Source organism: Peromyscus maniculatus, chromosome 1, assembly GCF_049852395.1.
Source record: "Peromyscus maniculatus bairdii isolate BWxNUB_F1_BW_parent chromosome 1, HU_Pman_BW_mat_3.1, whole genome shotgun sequence".
Taxonomy (NCBI): Eukaryota; Metazoa; Chordata; class Mammalia; order Rodentia; family Cricetidae; genus Peromyscus; species Peromyscus maniculatus.
The window spans coordinates 73,108,812-73,124,434 of NC_134852.1; the positions used below are offsets into that span (position 1 = coordinate 73,108,812).

The 15,623-nt window shown below is 37.7% G+C and overlaps 1 protein-coding gene across 2 annotated transcripts in view; it reads right to left on the reverse strand.

The window, feature by feature from the left end:
• The window catches only part of LOC143267163 (uncharacterized), a 50,140-nt gene that overhangs the window by 9,347 nt on the left and 25,170 nt on the right, over positions 1–15,623 (reverse strand). For both annotated transcript variants that reach the window (XM_076544062.1, XM_076544064.1), the window contains 4 exons: positions 13,434–13,508; positions 9,132–9,207; positions 3,432–3,508; positions 107–181 (listed from right to left, as the gene is read on the reverse strand). In XM_076544062.1, the coding sequence (XP_076400177.1) occupies positions 9,171–9,207; positions 13,434–13,508 (112 nt within the window). In that variant the 3' untranslated portion in view covers positions 107–181; positions 3,432–3,508; positions 9,132–9,170. The remainder of the gene's footprint in view (positions 1–106; positions 182–3,431; positions 3,509–9,131; positions 9,208–13,433; positions 13,509–15,623) is intronic.

Sequence of the window (15,623 nt, forward strand, 5' to 3'; positions counted from 1 at the left end):
CCTTTCTTCTGATTGAAGGACAGTGTGCATTCAAATTCATCATGGAATAAGAACCAATAAGGACAGTGATCTCAGTTTTAGCAATGGAGGCAAATCCTGAGGTTACCTTGGAGATGAACACAGGAGCTGCTGAATCATTCTTGTCTCCCTCTGAATACATGCAGCAGCAGAAGCAGCGAAACTGAAAAAGGATGAGCAGGAAAGAATGTAATTGATCCTGATTCCTCACTCCAATTATCAAAAAGGAAAAATACAACCAGTGGCAATTTGGGAGTGATCGTTTATCCCTCTGCTGGTGTCTACATCCTGACTATCTACATGAAAGCCTCCACTTCTTCCTAGAGATGGACGATTAGGATTCTCTGCTGCCAATTGCTTTTTGCTGCTGACAGTTTCTGATATGACATGTTAGCTTTCCCAACAAAACTGAAGAAATGCTTGAAATTCAGTTGTGACATGATATATATATATATATATATATATATATATATATATATATATATATGTGTGTGTGTGTGTGTGTGTGTGTGTGTGTGTGTGTGTGTGTGTGTAGTGCCTGAAAATGGATGTTTGTATGTTTGTACTGTAAATAGAGATATGAATTTGAAGACGTGCTCTGAACATACTTAAATTGCATATCTTATCTTACAGTTTCATGTTGATTAAGGAATAATCTGATGTTTTCCTTTTAGAAAGATATATTCATGATACATATATTCCTTAGGCAATTGTACATTTGTCATTTTAATTTTTGCTGTGGTTCTACACATGTCTGCATGCATTTGGAATTAATTTTGGTTTCACGGTACCCCTTCACACTCTTAAAATTTCCTCTTCATTATTAACATGTAACTATTGAAATTTTGAACAAATTTATTGCATACCCTTCAGTAGAATCTCTCTAGTCTGCAATTACTACTCCATCCTTTGATCATGTACTTGCTCTATATTTGGTTATCTGTATTCCTGTAAATCATCTGAGTATGCATGGGTTTGAGAATAACTACTAGCCCATGGGTAGAATACCAGGGAAAAAATAGTAGAGAAAATCTGTCTTTCCACTTTTGTCTGCTTACTAAAAAATATAAGCCACTCATACAGTTTTTTAATTCACCATTCTTCCACATGATACACTAGAATGTTCCCTGGGATTTATAGTGAAAGTATTATGCCTGAATATGCAGCTGATACAGTTTCCAGACTACAGGTATGCTGAAATGGCCATCACATATTAGTGGCATGCAGAGATGCACATCAAAGTCAGATAGAGATAGTGTTTCTCTCATGTATGTGTGGTCATATATTTTGTTCCCTAAAGAATGTGCCTGAAGACCAGAACACAGAACAAGCCACTAGAGTAAACATAGAGGCGAGGAAGTGGTGGCAAACATCTGAAATCCCATCACTTGGGAAGCAGAGATCTGTGTTTATCTCTGAGCCTTTAAAGCTTTGCAGGATTAGATGGGATTGATTCATTCTAAGGAAGAAACAAAGCCAGGCATTATTGGAATACACCTTTAATTCTAGTACTTGGTGGTCATTTGCCTTTAATACCTGCACTTGAGATCTTACACATTTAATCCCAGGATTTGGGAAGCACTTATGCCATTAATCCCAGCACTAGAAAAGAAGTGATGGCTGGTCACACTAAGGTATATAAAGCCAGAAGAAACAGGAACTAGAGGCTTTTCACCTGGATAGCTTTTGGCTAAGGACTCAGAGACATTCATTCAGAGGATTCATGGAGTTGGTAGAGTGAGACATGGCAGTGTCATTCTTTTGTTTATCCCATGTATCAGAATTTAAGCCAAAATCAGCTTCCGATATTTCATCTTTAATTAAAAAGTCCATCTACTATTTGTACACAGTTAGGAAATTCCCATAATATGTTAAACAAACTGTCCAGTAAAACTCAGGTATTTTACTCTATCCACTCACTATGCCTTTGTGCTAGAATTGGATGGCAATAAAACTGCCATATTTTAATTTGTATATTCTAATAATATTTCCAAGTTCTTCATAATTATGAACAGTTAGTTTGCTGATATATCCATCTACATTATGGTGTAGACTATGTTCAGGAAAGCATAAATTATTTTGATGGATATTCCTCAGAAAACACACACATTTTGTGATTACACAAGTAATAACTTCATAACATCACAAGTAATAACTTCATAACATCAAAATTCTGGGTTCCCATATATGTTACTGTTGGATCTGGGCATCAAATGTCTCTAACCAGGGTCTTCCATCATGGACTAGGTGGGAAATAAAGCAAGGATGTGCAGTTGGGGTCTCTCTATATGCCTGGCAGGTTTGGGTGTACTATTAGTGATGTTACTTGACCTCACCTCTCAAACCCAGAAAGCATCAATAGTGTATGTTGTAAAGAAGGCAGAAAAAATATAAGAGATTCAGAGGTGGTAGATGAATCCGTAGGAACAGTGTTATCTAAATTCCAATGTATTATAAGACAGAGGAGTTCATAGGTGGAGGTTACAAAGACAAGATCTGCACACTTATAAAACAAACCAAAAAAAAGGAAACAAACAAACAAATTATAACCAAGATACAAGAAAACTGGAGTATGAATTATTTAGAATGTAAATATAAAATACCATCCACTCAGCACCAGTAAATAATTGATTTGCAACAAATCTCATGTCTGGCCTCATGAAGTAAAGTTGAGTGGGCTAGGGCTTTTAAATGGCAAAATACAAGGAGAGTTCAAATCAAGCTGGGAGAGATTAATCTGTGATGATATATTGCAACAGGTTGATCAAAACAATTCCTTGTACTACATTTAATTGTGAAAGCATGCCTTTTTATGATAGTTAAGATTTCTTCAACAAATGTCACTAAATAATATATATCTAATATCTAGGGGTTGGTAGTGAACACTCACTATGCCGTAATAGTTCCCACAGTAGCTTTCCAGGTGGAAGAAAAGAACCTGACTCTGCCAGTATCTGTCATATACTAACGTATGCAATGGACAACGTTCCTAACATATGATACAGCATTTCAAGTCTGACACAGCAATATCAAATCTTAACAGAGAAGCAGTTGCTTCACAAGCAGGATGCTACGTCCTGCTCAGGAGACAGAACAGGTGACTAGTACTTATAATCCTGGGAATCAAACAATCCCTGCTTTTGCTGGGATTTCCACAGGCTGTGACTCCTGTACCTGTCAGGAGCAGTCTTCCTTGCCTATCCAATGTATAGTCGGGCTTTAGCCACACCCAGGACCCACTGTGTCCTGGAATATGGCCAGAGCCTGACTGGTAAGAGCTCACAATGCTGTCTCTTTTATAAGCACTCCTTGCATCTGATTGAAGGACAGTGTACATTCAAATACATCGGAGAATAAGAACCAATAAGGACATCGATCTCAATTCCAGCAATTGAGGCAAATCCTGAGGTTACCTTGTAGATGAACACAGGAGCTGTTGAATCATTCTTGTCATCTTCTGAATGAATACATGTAGCAGCAGAAGCAGTGACTGAAAGTGGATGAGAGGGAAAGAACGAATTTGATGCTGAGTTCTCACTCCAATTATTAAAAGGAAAAAAACTGTGGCAAGTGTTGGGTGATCATTTATCCCTCTGCTTGTGTCTACATCCTGCCTATCTACACAAAAGCCTCCATTTCTGCCTAGAGATGGAGGATTATTATTCTCTAGAGTCAGTTGCTGCTTGTTGCTGACAGTGTCTGATATGACATGTTAGCTTCCCCAACAGAAATGATGAAATGCTTGAAATTCAGTTGTTACAAGAACAGTATATATATACACACACACACACATGCATATGTGTGGTTACATACATGCCTGAAATGGAATGCGTGTATTGAAAATAGAGAGTTGACTTTGAAGCCCTGCTCTGAAAATCCCCAATTTGCATATCATAGCTTAAAGTGTTATGTTGATTAAGCAATAATTGATATATTCCTTTCAGAAAGTAATATTCATGATATATATATATATATATATATATATATATATATATATATATATATACACCTTCAGCAATTGCACATTTGTCTGTTCGATTTTTGGTGTGGTTCTACACATTTGCATGCATTTTTCATTACTTTCAGTTTCACAATTGCAATTCATACTCATACAATTTCCTGTGCAGTAAAATGCGATTATTGAAATTTTGAACAAATTTGCTACATTTACCTCATTATAAATAGTCCTCAAGGACTACTCATTGTTTTTGCATGTACTTGCTCTATTTTTTGTTTTCTTTGTTCATGTAAAGCACCTGAGTATGCATGGATATGAGAACAACTACTAGCTCATGGACATCATCTCAGGGCTAGAATAATTGAGAAAAAAAAACTTTCCACTTTTGTCAGCTTAGTAATAATATAAGCCACTCATACATCTGTCACTTCACCATTCTTCCACAGGATATATTAGAATGTTCACTGGTTTTCATAGTGAAAGAATTATGTATTTATATGGAGCTGATACAATTTCAAGAGTAGAGAGAAGCTTAAATAGCCATCATATTTCAGTGGAATGATGAGGTGCACATCAATGTGAGGTAAACATAGTGTGAATCCCAGGTTCGTATGGTGGTATAGTGTGTACCACAATTAATGTGCCTGAAAAACAGAGCAGAGAACAAGCCTCTAAATTAAACATAGAGGATAGGAAGTGGTGGGACACACCTGTAATCCTATCACTGGGGAAGCAGAGATCTCTTGGTATCTCAGGGCCTCAAAGCTACCTTGAACTACATGTGATTGACTCAGTCTAGGAGAGAAACAAAGACAGGCATTGTTGGAATACACTTTTAAGTCTAATAATCAGTAGTCATTTGCCTTTAACTCCTGTACTAGAGATCTCACACCTTTAATCCCAGTATTTGGGAAGAACTTATGTCATTAATTCCAGCACTAGGAAAGAATTGATGGCTGGGCAGACAAAGGTATATACAACCTGAAGAGACAGGAACTAGAGGCTATTTGCCTGGATAGCTTTGGGCTAGGGAATAAGAAACATGCTTTCCAAGATTCATGGAGTTGGCAAAGTTGGACATGGCAGTGGCTTATTACTTTGTTTCTCCTATCTATCAGAATTTACCACAATATCAGCTTCTGTTTTTTTTAATTAAAAGTCCATTTACTATTTTTACAACAGTTATGGATTTTGCTGAAAACGTTAATGAAACGGCCAAACACTCAGGTATTTTACTGTAACTATCCACTCACTATGCCTTGTGTCCTAGAATTGGATAGGACACAAGGCATAGTGTGTTTGTGTGTGTGTGTGTGTATACATAGTGCCTGAAATGGGATGCTTCTATTGTAAATAGAGATGTGACTTTGACACCCTGCTCTGAACATTCCTAAGTTACATATTGTATCTTACAGTGTCATGTTGATTAAGCAATAATCTGATCTATTCCTTTTAGAAAGATATATTCATAATACATATATACATTCAGCTATTGAACATTTGTGTGTTTAATTTTTTGTTGGTTCCACACATGTCTGCATGCATTTGGCATTAATTTTGGTTCCACAGTACCAATTCATACTCATAAAATTTCCTTTTCAGGATTAATGTGTGGTTATTGAAAATTTGAACAAATTCACTAAATTCTCTTCACAGATATAGTCTGTAACCACTAGTACATCCTTTAATCATGTAGTAGCTCAATTATTTGTTATCTGTGTTCATGTTATGCACCTGAGTATGCATGGATATGAGACCTACTATTGGCCCATGGACAGCAAGCATCTCAGGGCTAGAATAGAAGAGAAAATCTATCTTTCCACTTTTGTTAGCTTACTAAATAATATAAGACAGTCATACATTTTTCACTTCAACATTCTTTCACAAAATTATACATTATACATTATAATGTTCCCTGGTTTTCATAGTGAAAGAATTATGCATCAACATGCATCTGATCCGTTTGCAAGAGTAGAGGTATGCTTAAATAGCCAGCACATTTTAGTGGCATGCAGAGGTGCACACCAATGTCAGATTGACATAGAGTTTCTTCCAGGTATGCGTGGTGATATTTTGTGTATCCTAAATAATGTGCCTGAAGATCAGAACACAGAACAAGCCAATAGATTAAATATAGAGGACAGGAAGTCGTGGTATATATCTGAAATCCTATCACTGGGGAAGCAGAGATCAGTTTGTACCTCAGAGCATTCAAAGCTAACCTGAACTACTTGGGATTGACTCAGTCTAAGGGAGAAACACAGCCAGGCATTATTGGAATACACTTTTAATTCTAGTACTCAGTTGTCATTTGACTTTAACACCTGCACATGAGATATCATACCTTTAATCCCAGGTTTTGGGAAGCACATATACCATTAATCACAGCACTAGGAAGAAGTGATGGATGGATAGACTAAGGTATATAAGGCCCAAGCACACAAGAACTAGAAGCTTTTAAACTGGATAGCTTTTCCTTAAGGAATAAGAGACATTTATTCAGAGATCTCATGGAGTTGGCAGAGTGAGACATGGCAGTGTCTTGTTCCTTTGTTTCTCCCATATATCAAAATTTACCCCAATATCAGCTTCCATTTTTTTAATGAAAATTCTGTATACTGTTTGTACAACATTTATGGATTTCACCAAATATGATAAGTAAACTCTCTATTAAATTTCAGGTATTTTACTGTAACTACCAACTGTAACACAAATCTTAAAAGTTCTTATTAATAAAAACAAACCTGAAGGCAGGAATTGGGGTGAATACTGGAAGATCAGAGAAGCAGATCAAGCCACAGAAACCTCACATTGCCAATTACTTAAATGATCCTGTTTCCTGATAATGGAAGCCACTGAGTGCTGATCCAGAATGAATCTCAGCTAAACTGCTGCTAGAAGCCTAAAAGCTTAAACAACTCTAGTTTGGTCTTCAAGTCTTATCTACCTTTGTGATCCCTGTCATCACTTCCTGGAATTAAAGTCTCTTGTTACCAGGCCTGGCTGTTTCCAGTGTAGCCATGAACTCAAAGATATCCAGACAGATCTCTGACTCTAGAATGCTAGGATTAAAGGTGTGTGTGCCACCATTTTTTGGACTCTATGTCTACTGGCTGTTCTGTACTCTGACCCCAGATAAGTTTATTAGGATGCAAATATTTTGGGGTACACAATATTACCACAACACACTACCAATGCATTATGTCCCAAAAGTGGATAGTAATGCAGAATGTCATATTTTCATTTGTATATTCCAATAATATTTCCAGGTTCTTCATAATTTAGAGCAGTTAGCTTGCTGATATATCCATCTACATTGTCGTGTAGAGTATAAACAGAGAAACATAAAGTAACTTGAGGTATATTCCTCAGAGTACATACACACATTGCGTATATGCAACCAACACAAATTTCCTATCTCTAAAGCAATCCTTTTTCGTCCACCACTTTCAAACTTGTTTTTTGGACTCCTGGATAAAAACATTAAGATTAAGCCAGTATCTCCACACTTCTTTTGTAATCCCTCATTCATAGAATAAGAGGTACACTGAGGAAGGTTCTGCACATCACCATATCTAAACGCTGAAAAGTTACATTCTCTCTTAAACAACTTCTTTTTAAAAACATGGTCCTTTTAACACTGCTTGGAAATCTTAAGCTTCAATGGACTGCTTACTAATGTACTAATAGAGCAATTATTTCTACTAATACCACCTGGTTCTGTTACTTGGCAAACTGCAGCTAATATCACTATAAAAATAACCTCAGCAAATATGATAATTTTACCATCATCTCCAATTGTTAAAACCATGTGTACACCCTTCAAACACTTAGTAACCAAACCCATGGTATAATCACTTCTCAAGCAACATTGCTGGTAAAGATACCTCAGATGTCACTAGGAAAATTCTATGGGCTCCCATATATGTACCCAGTGGATGTGGGCATCAAATGTATCTAATCAGAGGTGTTCCATCATGCACTATTTGGGAAATAAAGCAAGAATACACATGCGGGGTCTCTCTATATGCCTGGCAAACTTGGGTGTACTATGTTTGATATTACTTGGCTTCATCTCTCCCACCCAGAAAGCATCCATAGTCTATGTTGAAGACAAGGCAGAAAAAAAATCTAACAGATTCAGAGGGGACAGATTTATCTGTAGGAATAGTGTTATCTAGGGTCCAATGTGTAGAAGACTTTGTAATTCACAGGCTGAGGATACAGAGAAAAGATCTGCAAAGTTACACAACAAACAAACAAATCATAACTAAGAACAAAGACATCTGTTGTGTGAATTACTTAAAAGGTAAAGATGTAATACCATCCTCTCAGCAGCAGTAAATACTGATTTTCAAGAAACCTTAGGCCTGGCATGATTATATAAAGAGGAATGGGCTGACTAGTGAAGAAGAACAAAGGAACTACAGCTTGTATATAATAAAATACAAGGGGACTGCAAATCAAGCCTGGAAAGTTGAATCTGTGATGATAAATGACAATGGGATGATAACATCTTAATTTCCTGCAACACATTTTATTGTGAATGCATGCCTTTGGTGACAGGTAGTGTCTCATCAGCAAATGTCAGTGCCTGCTGTATTCATAGACACTAAGGGTTGCTTGTGAACACTGACAATGCCATAAAAGTTCCCATAGTACTCCCCATAAAGAAGAAAGGAGCCTGACTCCACTAGTATTTTTCAATACAAACATCTGAAATGGAGTGTATTCCTAACAGATGATACAGCATTTCAAGTCTGACACAGCAATATCAATCTTAAAAAAGAAGCAGTTGCTTCAGAAGCAGGATGCTACTTCCTGCACAGAGGACAGAGCAGGTAACTGGGAGTTATAATGCAGGGAATAAAACAATCCCTGCCTATGCTGATTTCAACAGGTTCTGACTCCTGTACATGTCAGAAGCAGTCTGCTTTGTCTATACAATATATAGTCGGGCTTTGGTCTTTTCCAGGACCCACTGTGTCCTGGAAAATGGCCAAAGCCTGACTGAGAAGAGCTTCCAATGCTGTCACTTTTATAAGCACTCCTTGCTTCTGATTGAAGGACAGTGTGCATTCAAATTCATCTTAGAATAAGAACCAATAAGGACAGTGAACTCAATTCTAACAATGGAGGCAAATACTGAGGTTACCTTGGAGATGAACACAGGAGCTGCTGACTCATTCTTGTCTCAGACCTGAATACATGTTGCAGCAGAAGCAGCAAAACTGAAAGTGGATGAGAGGGAAAAGAACGTACTTGATCCTGAGTTCTCATTCCAATTATTAAAAGGAAAAAAAAACCCCGTGGCACATAGGGTGAGATCATTTATCTTTTGCTGGTTTTTATCTCTTGCCTATCTACATGAAAGCCTCCATTTCTGCCTAGAGAAGGAACGATTATGATTCTCTGTTGCCAGTTTCTGCTTGCTGCTACCAGTTTCTGATATAACATGTTTGCTTCCCCAAGAGAAATGATTAAATGCTTGAAATTAAGTTGTGACATGATATATATATATATGTATATATATATATATATATATATATATATATATATATATATATATATATATATATATATAGTGTGTGTGTGTGTGTGTGTGTGTGTGTAAATAGTGCCTGAAATGGGATGTTTGTATTGTTAATAGAGATGTGCTTTGAAGACCTGCTCAGAATATCTCTATATCATAGCTGGCAGTGTCATATTGATTAAGCCATAATCTGATGTATTCCTTTATAAAGATATATTCATGATACATATATACCTTCAGCAATTGAGCAATTGCACATTTGTCTGCTTCATTTTTTTTTTGTGTGGTTCGACACATGTCTGCATGCATTTGGCATTAATTTTGAATCCACAGTGCCAATTCATACTCATAAAATTTCCTGTTCAGGCATTGACATAGGAGATCACTTCTTAAATATAACACCAGTAGCACAGACACTGAGAGAAACAATCAATCAATGGGACCTCTTGAAACTGAGAAATTATTGTAGAGCAAAGGATACAGTCAACAAGGCAAAGAGACAGCGTACATAATGGGAAAAGATCTTCACCAACCCCACATCTGACAGAGGGCTGATATCCAGAATATATAAGGAAATCAAGAAATTAGACATCAAAATGACCAACGGTGCAAATAAGAAATTGGCTTAAGAACTAAACAGAGAATTCTCAGCAGATGAAACTCAAATGGCTGAAAGACATTTAAGGAATTACTCAACATCCCTAGTCATCAGGAAAATACAAATTAAAAAAACTCTGAGATACCACCTTACACCTGTCCAAATGGCTAAGATCAAAATCACTGAGGACACATTATGCTGGAGACGATGTGGAACTTGGGGAAATCTCCTCCACTGCTGGTGGGAATGCAAGCTTCTACAACCACTTTGGAAATCAATATGGCCCTTTCTTAGAAAATTGGGAATCAATCTCCCCCAAGATCCAGCTATACCACTCTTGGGCATATACCCAAGAAATGCTCAATCATACCACAAGAGCACTTGCTCAGCTATGTTTATATCAGCATTGTTTGTAATAGCCAAAACCTGGAAAAAACCTAGATGCCCTTCAACTGAAGAATGGATAAATAAATTGTGGCACATATACACAATGGAATACTACTCAGCAGAGAAAAACAATGACATCATGAGGTTTGCAGGAAAATGGATGGATCTAGAAAAATCATCCTGAGTGAGGTAACCCAGACTCAAAAAGACAAATATGGTATGTATTCACTCATAGGAGGATACTAGATATGGAACAAGGATGACTGGACTGCTATTCAAATCACCAGTGAGGCTATCTGGAAAACAGGACCTCAAGAAAGACACGGGGATCACCCAATGACGGAGAAATGGATGAGATCTACATGAACAGCCTGGACATAAGTGGGAGCAATGAACGGTGAGGGTCAAGGGAAAGAGAACAGGAGATCCCACCTGGATCAAGAAAGAGAGGGAGAACAAGGAATGGTAGACCATGGTAAATGAAGACCACATGAGAAAAGGAAGAAACAAAGTGCTAAAGAGGCACGCAGAAATCCACAAAGATACCCCCACAAAGGCCTGCTGGTAGTTGGTGAGAGACAGCCGGGACTGACCTACTCTGGTGATGGGATGGCCAAACACCCTAATAGTTGTGCCAGAAACCCTATCCAAGGACTGAGGAATCTGGATGCAGACATCCATGGCTAGGCTCCGGGTGGAGCGCTGGGAGTCTAATTAGCGAGAAAGAGGAGGGTTTATATGAGCAAGATTTGTTGAAACCAAGGTTGGATAAAGCAAAGGGACAAATAGCCAAACGAATGGAAACACATGAACTATTATCCAAAGGCTGAGGGGCCCCCAACTGGATCAGGCCCTCTGAATAGGTGAGAAAGTTGATTGGCTTGATGTGTTTGGGAGGCATCTAGGCAGTGGTACCATGTCCTGGGCTTGCTGCATGAGATTGCTGTTTGAAACCTGGGACTTATGCAGGGATGCTTGGCTCAGTCTGGGAGGAGGGGACTGGACCTGCCTGGACTGAGTCTACCAGGTTGATCTCAGTCCTCGGGGGAGCCTTGATGTGGAGGTGGTGGGATTGGGGGTTAGCTTGATGATATATCCATCTACATTGGGGTATAGACTATATTCAGGATAATATGGAATACCTTGATGGATATTCCTCAGAAAATACACACATGCTGTGATTATGCAAGTAATAACTTCATAAAATTCCTATCTCTGATGTTAATCTTTTCTTCCACCACATTCAAAGGTGGTTGTCTGCTTCCTATATAGACACATAGTATCTCCACACCTCTTTTGTAATCCCTCACACATGTATCAAGAGCTACACTGAGGAATGTCCTGCATTTCAAATATCAGAATACTGATAAGTTATGTTCTCTTTCTTCTTTTTAAAAATCATGTCATTATAACACTTCTTGGCATGATGAAGCTTCTATTGACGGATTACTAAGCCATTAATACAGCTGTAATTTCTTCTTAAATCCCTGGGCACCATTAATTACAGCTGCAGCGTACAGAACTGTAAAAAAATGTCAGTAAAATTGATAAATTTCCCTCCATCTCCAATTGTTAGAAACAAGTGTAGATGCTACAAAACACTTAGTAATCACCCCATGGTCTAAACAACTCTTATGCAGCCTTGCTGGTAAAACAAGCTCAGATCTCTACTAGCAAAACCATGTGGGCTCCCATATATGTACCCTTTCAATGTTGCCATCAAATATCTCTAATTAGAGGTGTTCCATCATGCACTATGAGGAAATAAAGCAAGAATGTGCAATAGCGTTCTTTCTATATGCCTGTCAGGTTTAGCTGTACTGTGTGTGATGTTACTTGACTTCATCTCTCCCACCCAGAAAGCATCAATAGTCTATGTCAAAGAGAAGATAGAAAAAAATCTAACAGATTTAGGAGTGGGAACATTGAATGAATCTGTGGGAACAGTGCTATCTAATGTCCAATGTATGATAAGACATAGAATTCAGAGGCTGCGGTTACAAGGACAAGATCTGCACATTTACACAAAAACAAACAAACAAATCATAATCAAGAACAAAGTCATCAGGTGTGTGAATAACATAAAAGGGAAATATGTAATACCATCCTCTCGGCACCAGTAAATAATTGATTTCCAACAAAGTTCAGCCCTGCTTGATGACATAAAAAGGAACAGGATTTCGAAGACAGAAGAACAAAGGAACTACAGCTTGTAAATGCCAAAATACAAGGAGAATGCAAATCAAGCTTGCAACGTTGAATCTGTGAGTATAAATGACAACAGAATGATAACAGTTTAATATCTTGCAATACATTATATTGTGAAAGTCTGCATTTTGTGACAGGTAGGGATTCAGCAGCAAATGTCACTGCATGATATATTCATAGAATCTAAAGTCTCTTGTGAACACTGACAATGTCAGAGTAGTTCCCACTGTATCCTCCCAGGGTGAAGTCGCCTGACTCCACTAGCATCTGTCATATACAAAGGTCTGCAATTGACTACCATGCTAACATAACAGATGATACAGCGTTTCAAGTCTGACACAGCAATATCAAATCTTAACAGAGAAGCAGTTGCTCTAGGAGCAGGATGCTACTTCCTGCACAGGAGATAGAGCAGGTGACTAGAAGTTATAAGGCTGGATATGAAGTAATCCCTGACTTTGCTTGGATTTCCACAGTCTCTGATTCCTGTACATGACAGGAGCAGGCTGCATTGTCTATCCAGTGTATAGTCGGGCTTTAGTCATACCCAGGATCCATTGTGTCCTGGAATATGGCCAGAGCCTGACTGGTCAGAGCTCACAATGCTGTCTCTTTTATAAGCTCTTCTTGCTTCTGATTGAAGGACAGTGTGCATTCAAATTCATCATAGAATAAGAACCAATAAGGACAGTGATCTCAGGTTTAGCAATGGAGGCAAATCCTGAGGTTACCTTGGAGATGAACACAGATGCTGCTGAATCATTCTTGTCTCCCTCTGAATACATGTAGCAGCAGAAGCAGCGAAACTGAAAGTGGATGAGAGGGAAAGAATGAAATTGATCCTGAGTCCTCACTCCAATTATCAAAAAGAAAAATACAACCAGTGGCAATTTGGGAGTGATCCTTTATCCCTCTGCTGGTGTCTACATCCTGACTATCTACATGAAAGCCTCCACTTCTTCCTAGAAATGGACGATTAGGATTCTCTGCTGCCAGTTGCTTTTTGCTGCTGACAGTTTCTGATATGACATGTTTGCTTCCCAAACAGAAATGATTAAAAGCTTGAAATGCAGTAGTGACATGAGCAATATATATATAATGTGTGTGTATGTGTGTGTGTGTGTGTGTAGTGCCTGAAAATGGATGTTTGTATGTTTGTATTCTAAATAGAGATATGAATTTGAAGACTTGCTCTGAACATTCTTAAATTGCATATCCTATCTTACAGTTTCATGTTGATTAAGGAATAATCTGATGTTTTCCTTTTAGAAAGACATATTCATGATACATATATACCTTAGGCAATTGGACATTTGTCAGTTTGATTTTTGGTGTGGTTCTACACATGTCTGCATGTATTTGGAATTAATATTGGTTTCACGGTACCACTTCACACTCTTAAAATTTCCTCTCAGTATTAACATGTAACTATTGAAATTTTGTATAAATTTATTGCATCCCCTTCACTAGAATCTCTCTAGTCTGCAATTACTACTCCATCCTTTGATCATGTACTTGCTCTATTTTTGATTATCTGTATTCCTATAATCATCTGAGTATGCATGGGTTTGAGAATAACTACTAGCCCATGGGTAGAATACCAGGGAAAAAATAGTAGAGAAAATCTGTCTTTCCACTTTTGTCTGCTTACTAAAAAATATAAGCCACTCATACAGTTTTTTAATATACCATTCTTCCACATGGTGCACTAGAATGTTCCCTGGGACTTATAGTGAAGGTATTATCCATGAATATGCAGCTGATACAGTTTCCAGACTACAGGTATGCTTAAATGGCTATCACATATTAGTGGCATGCAGAGATGCACATCAAAGTCAGATAGAGATAGTGTTTCTCTCATGTATGTGTGGTCATATATTTTGTTCCCTAAAGAATGTGCCTGAAGACCAGAACACAGAACAAGCCACTAGAGTAAACATAGAGGCGAGGAAGTGGTGGCAAACATCTGAAATCCCATCACTTGGGAAGCAGAGATCTGTGTTTATCTCTGAGCCTTTAAAGCTTTGCAGGATTAGATGGGATTGATTCATTCTAAGGAAGAAACAAAGCCAGGCATTATTGGAATACACCTTTAATTCTAGTACTTGGTGGTCATTTGCCTTTAATACCTGCACTTGAGATCTTACACATTTAATCCCAGGATTTGGGAAGCACTTATGCCATTAATCCCAGCACTAGAAAAGAAGTGATGGCTGGTCACACTAAGGTATATAAAGCCAGAAGAAACAGGAACTAGAGGCTTTTCACCTGGATAGCTTTTGGCTAAGGACTCAGAGACATTCATTCAGAGGATTCATGGAGTTGGTAGAGTGAGACATGGCAGTGTCATTCTTTTGTTTATCCCATGTATCAGAATTTAAGCCAAAATCAGCTTCCAATATTTCATCTTTAATTAAAAAGTCCATCTACTATTTGTACACAGTTATGAAATTCCCAGAATATGTTAAGCAAACTGTCCAGTTAAACTCAGATATTTTACCCTATCCACTCACTATGCCTTTGTCCTAGAATTAGATGGCAATAAAACTGCCATATTTTAATTTGTATATTCTAATAATATTTCCAAGTTCTTCATAATTATGAACAGTTACTTTGCTGATATATCCATCTACATTATGGTGTAGACTATGTTCAGGAAAGCATAAATTATTTTGATGGATATTCCTCAGAAAACACACACGTTTTGTGATTACACAAGTAATAACTTCATAAATTTCCTATCTCTGATGCTATCCTTGTTTTCCACCACTTTCAAACGTGGTTGTCTGCTTCCTATATCAAAATATAGCATCAACCCAGTATCTCCACACCTCTTTCAATGTATCTCATACATTGCATAAGAGCTATACTGAGGAAATATCCTAGACTTCAAAATATCGAAATATGAAAAGTTATGTACT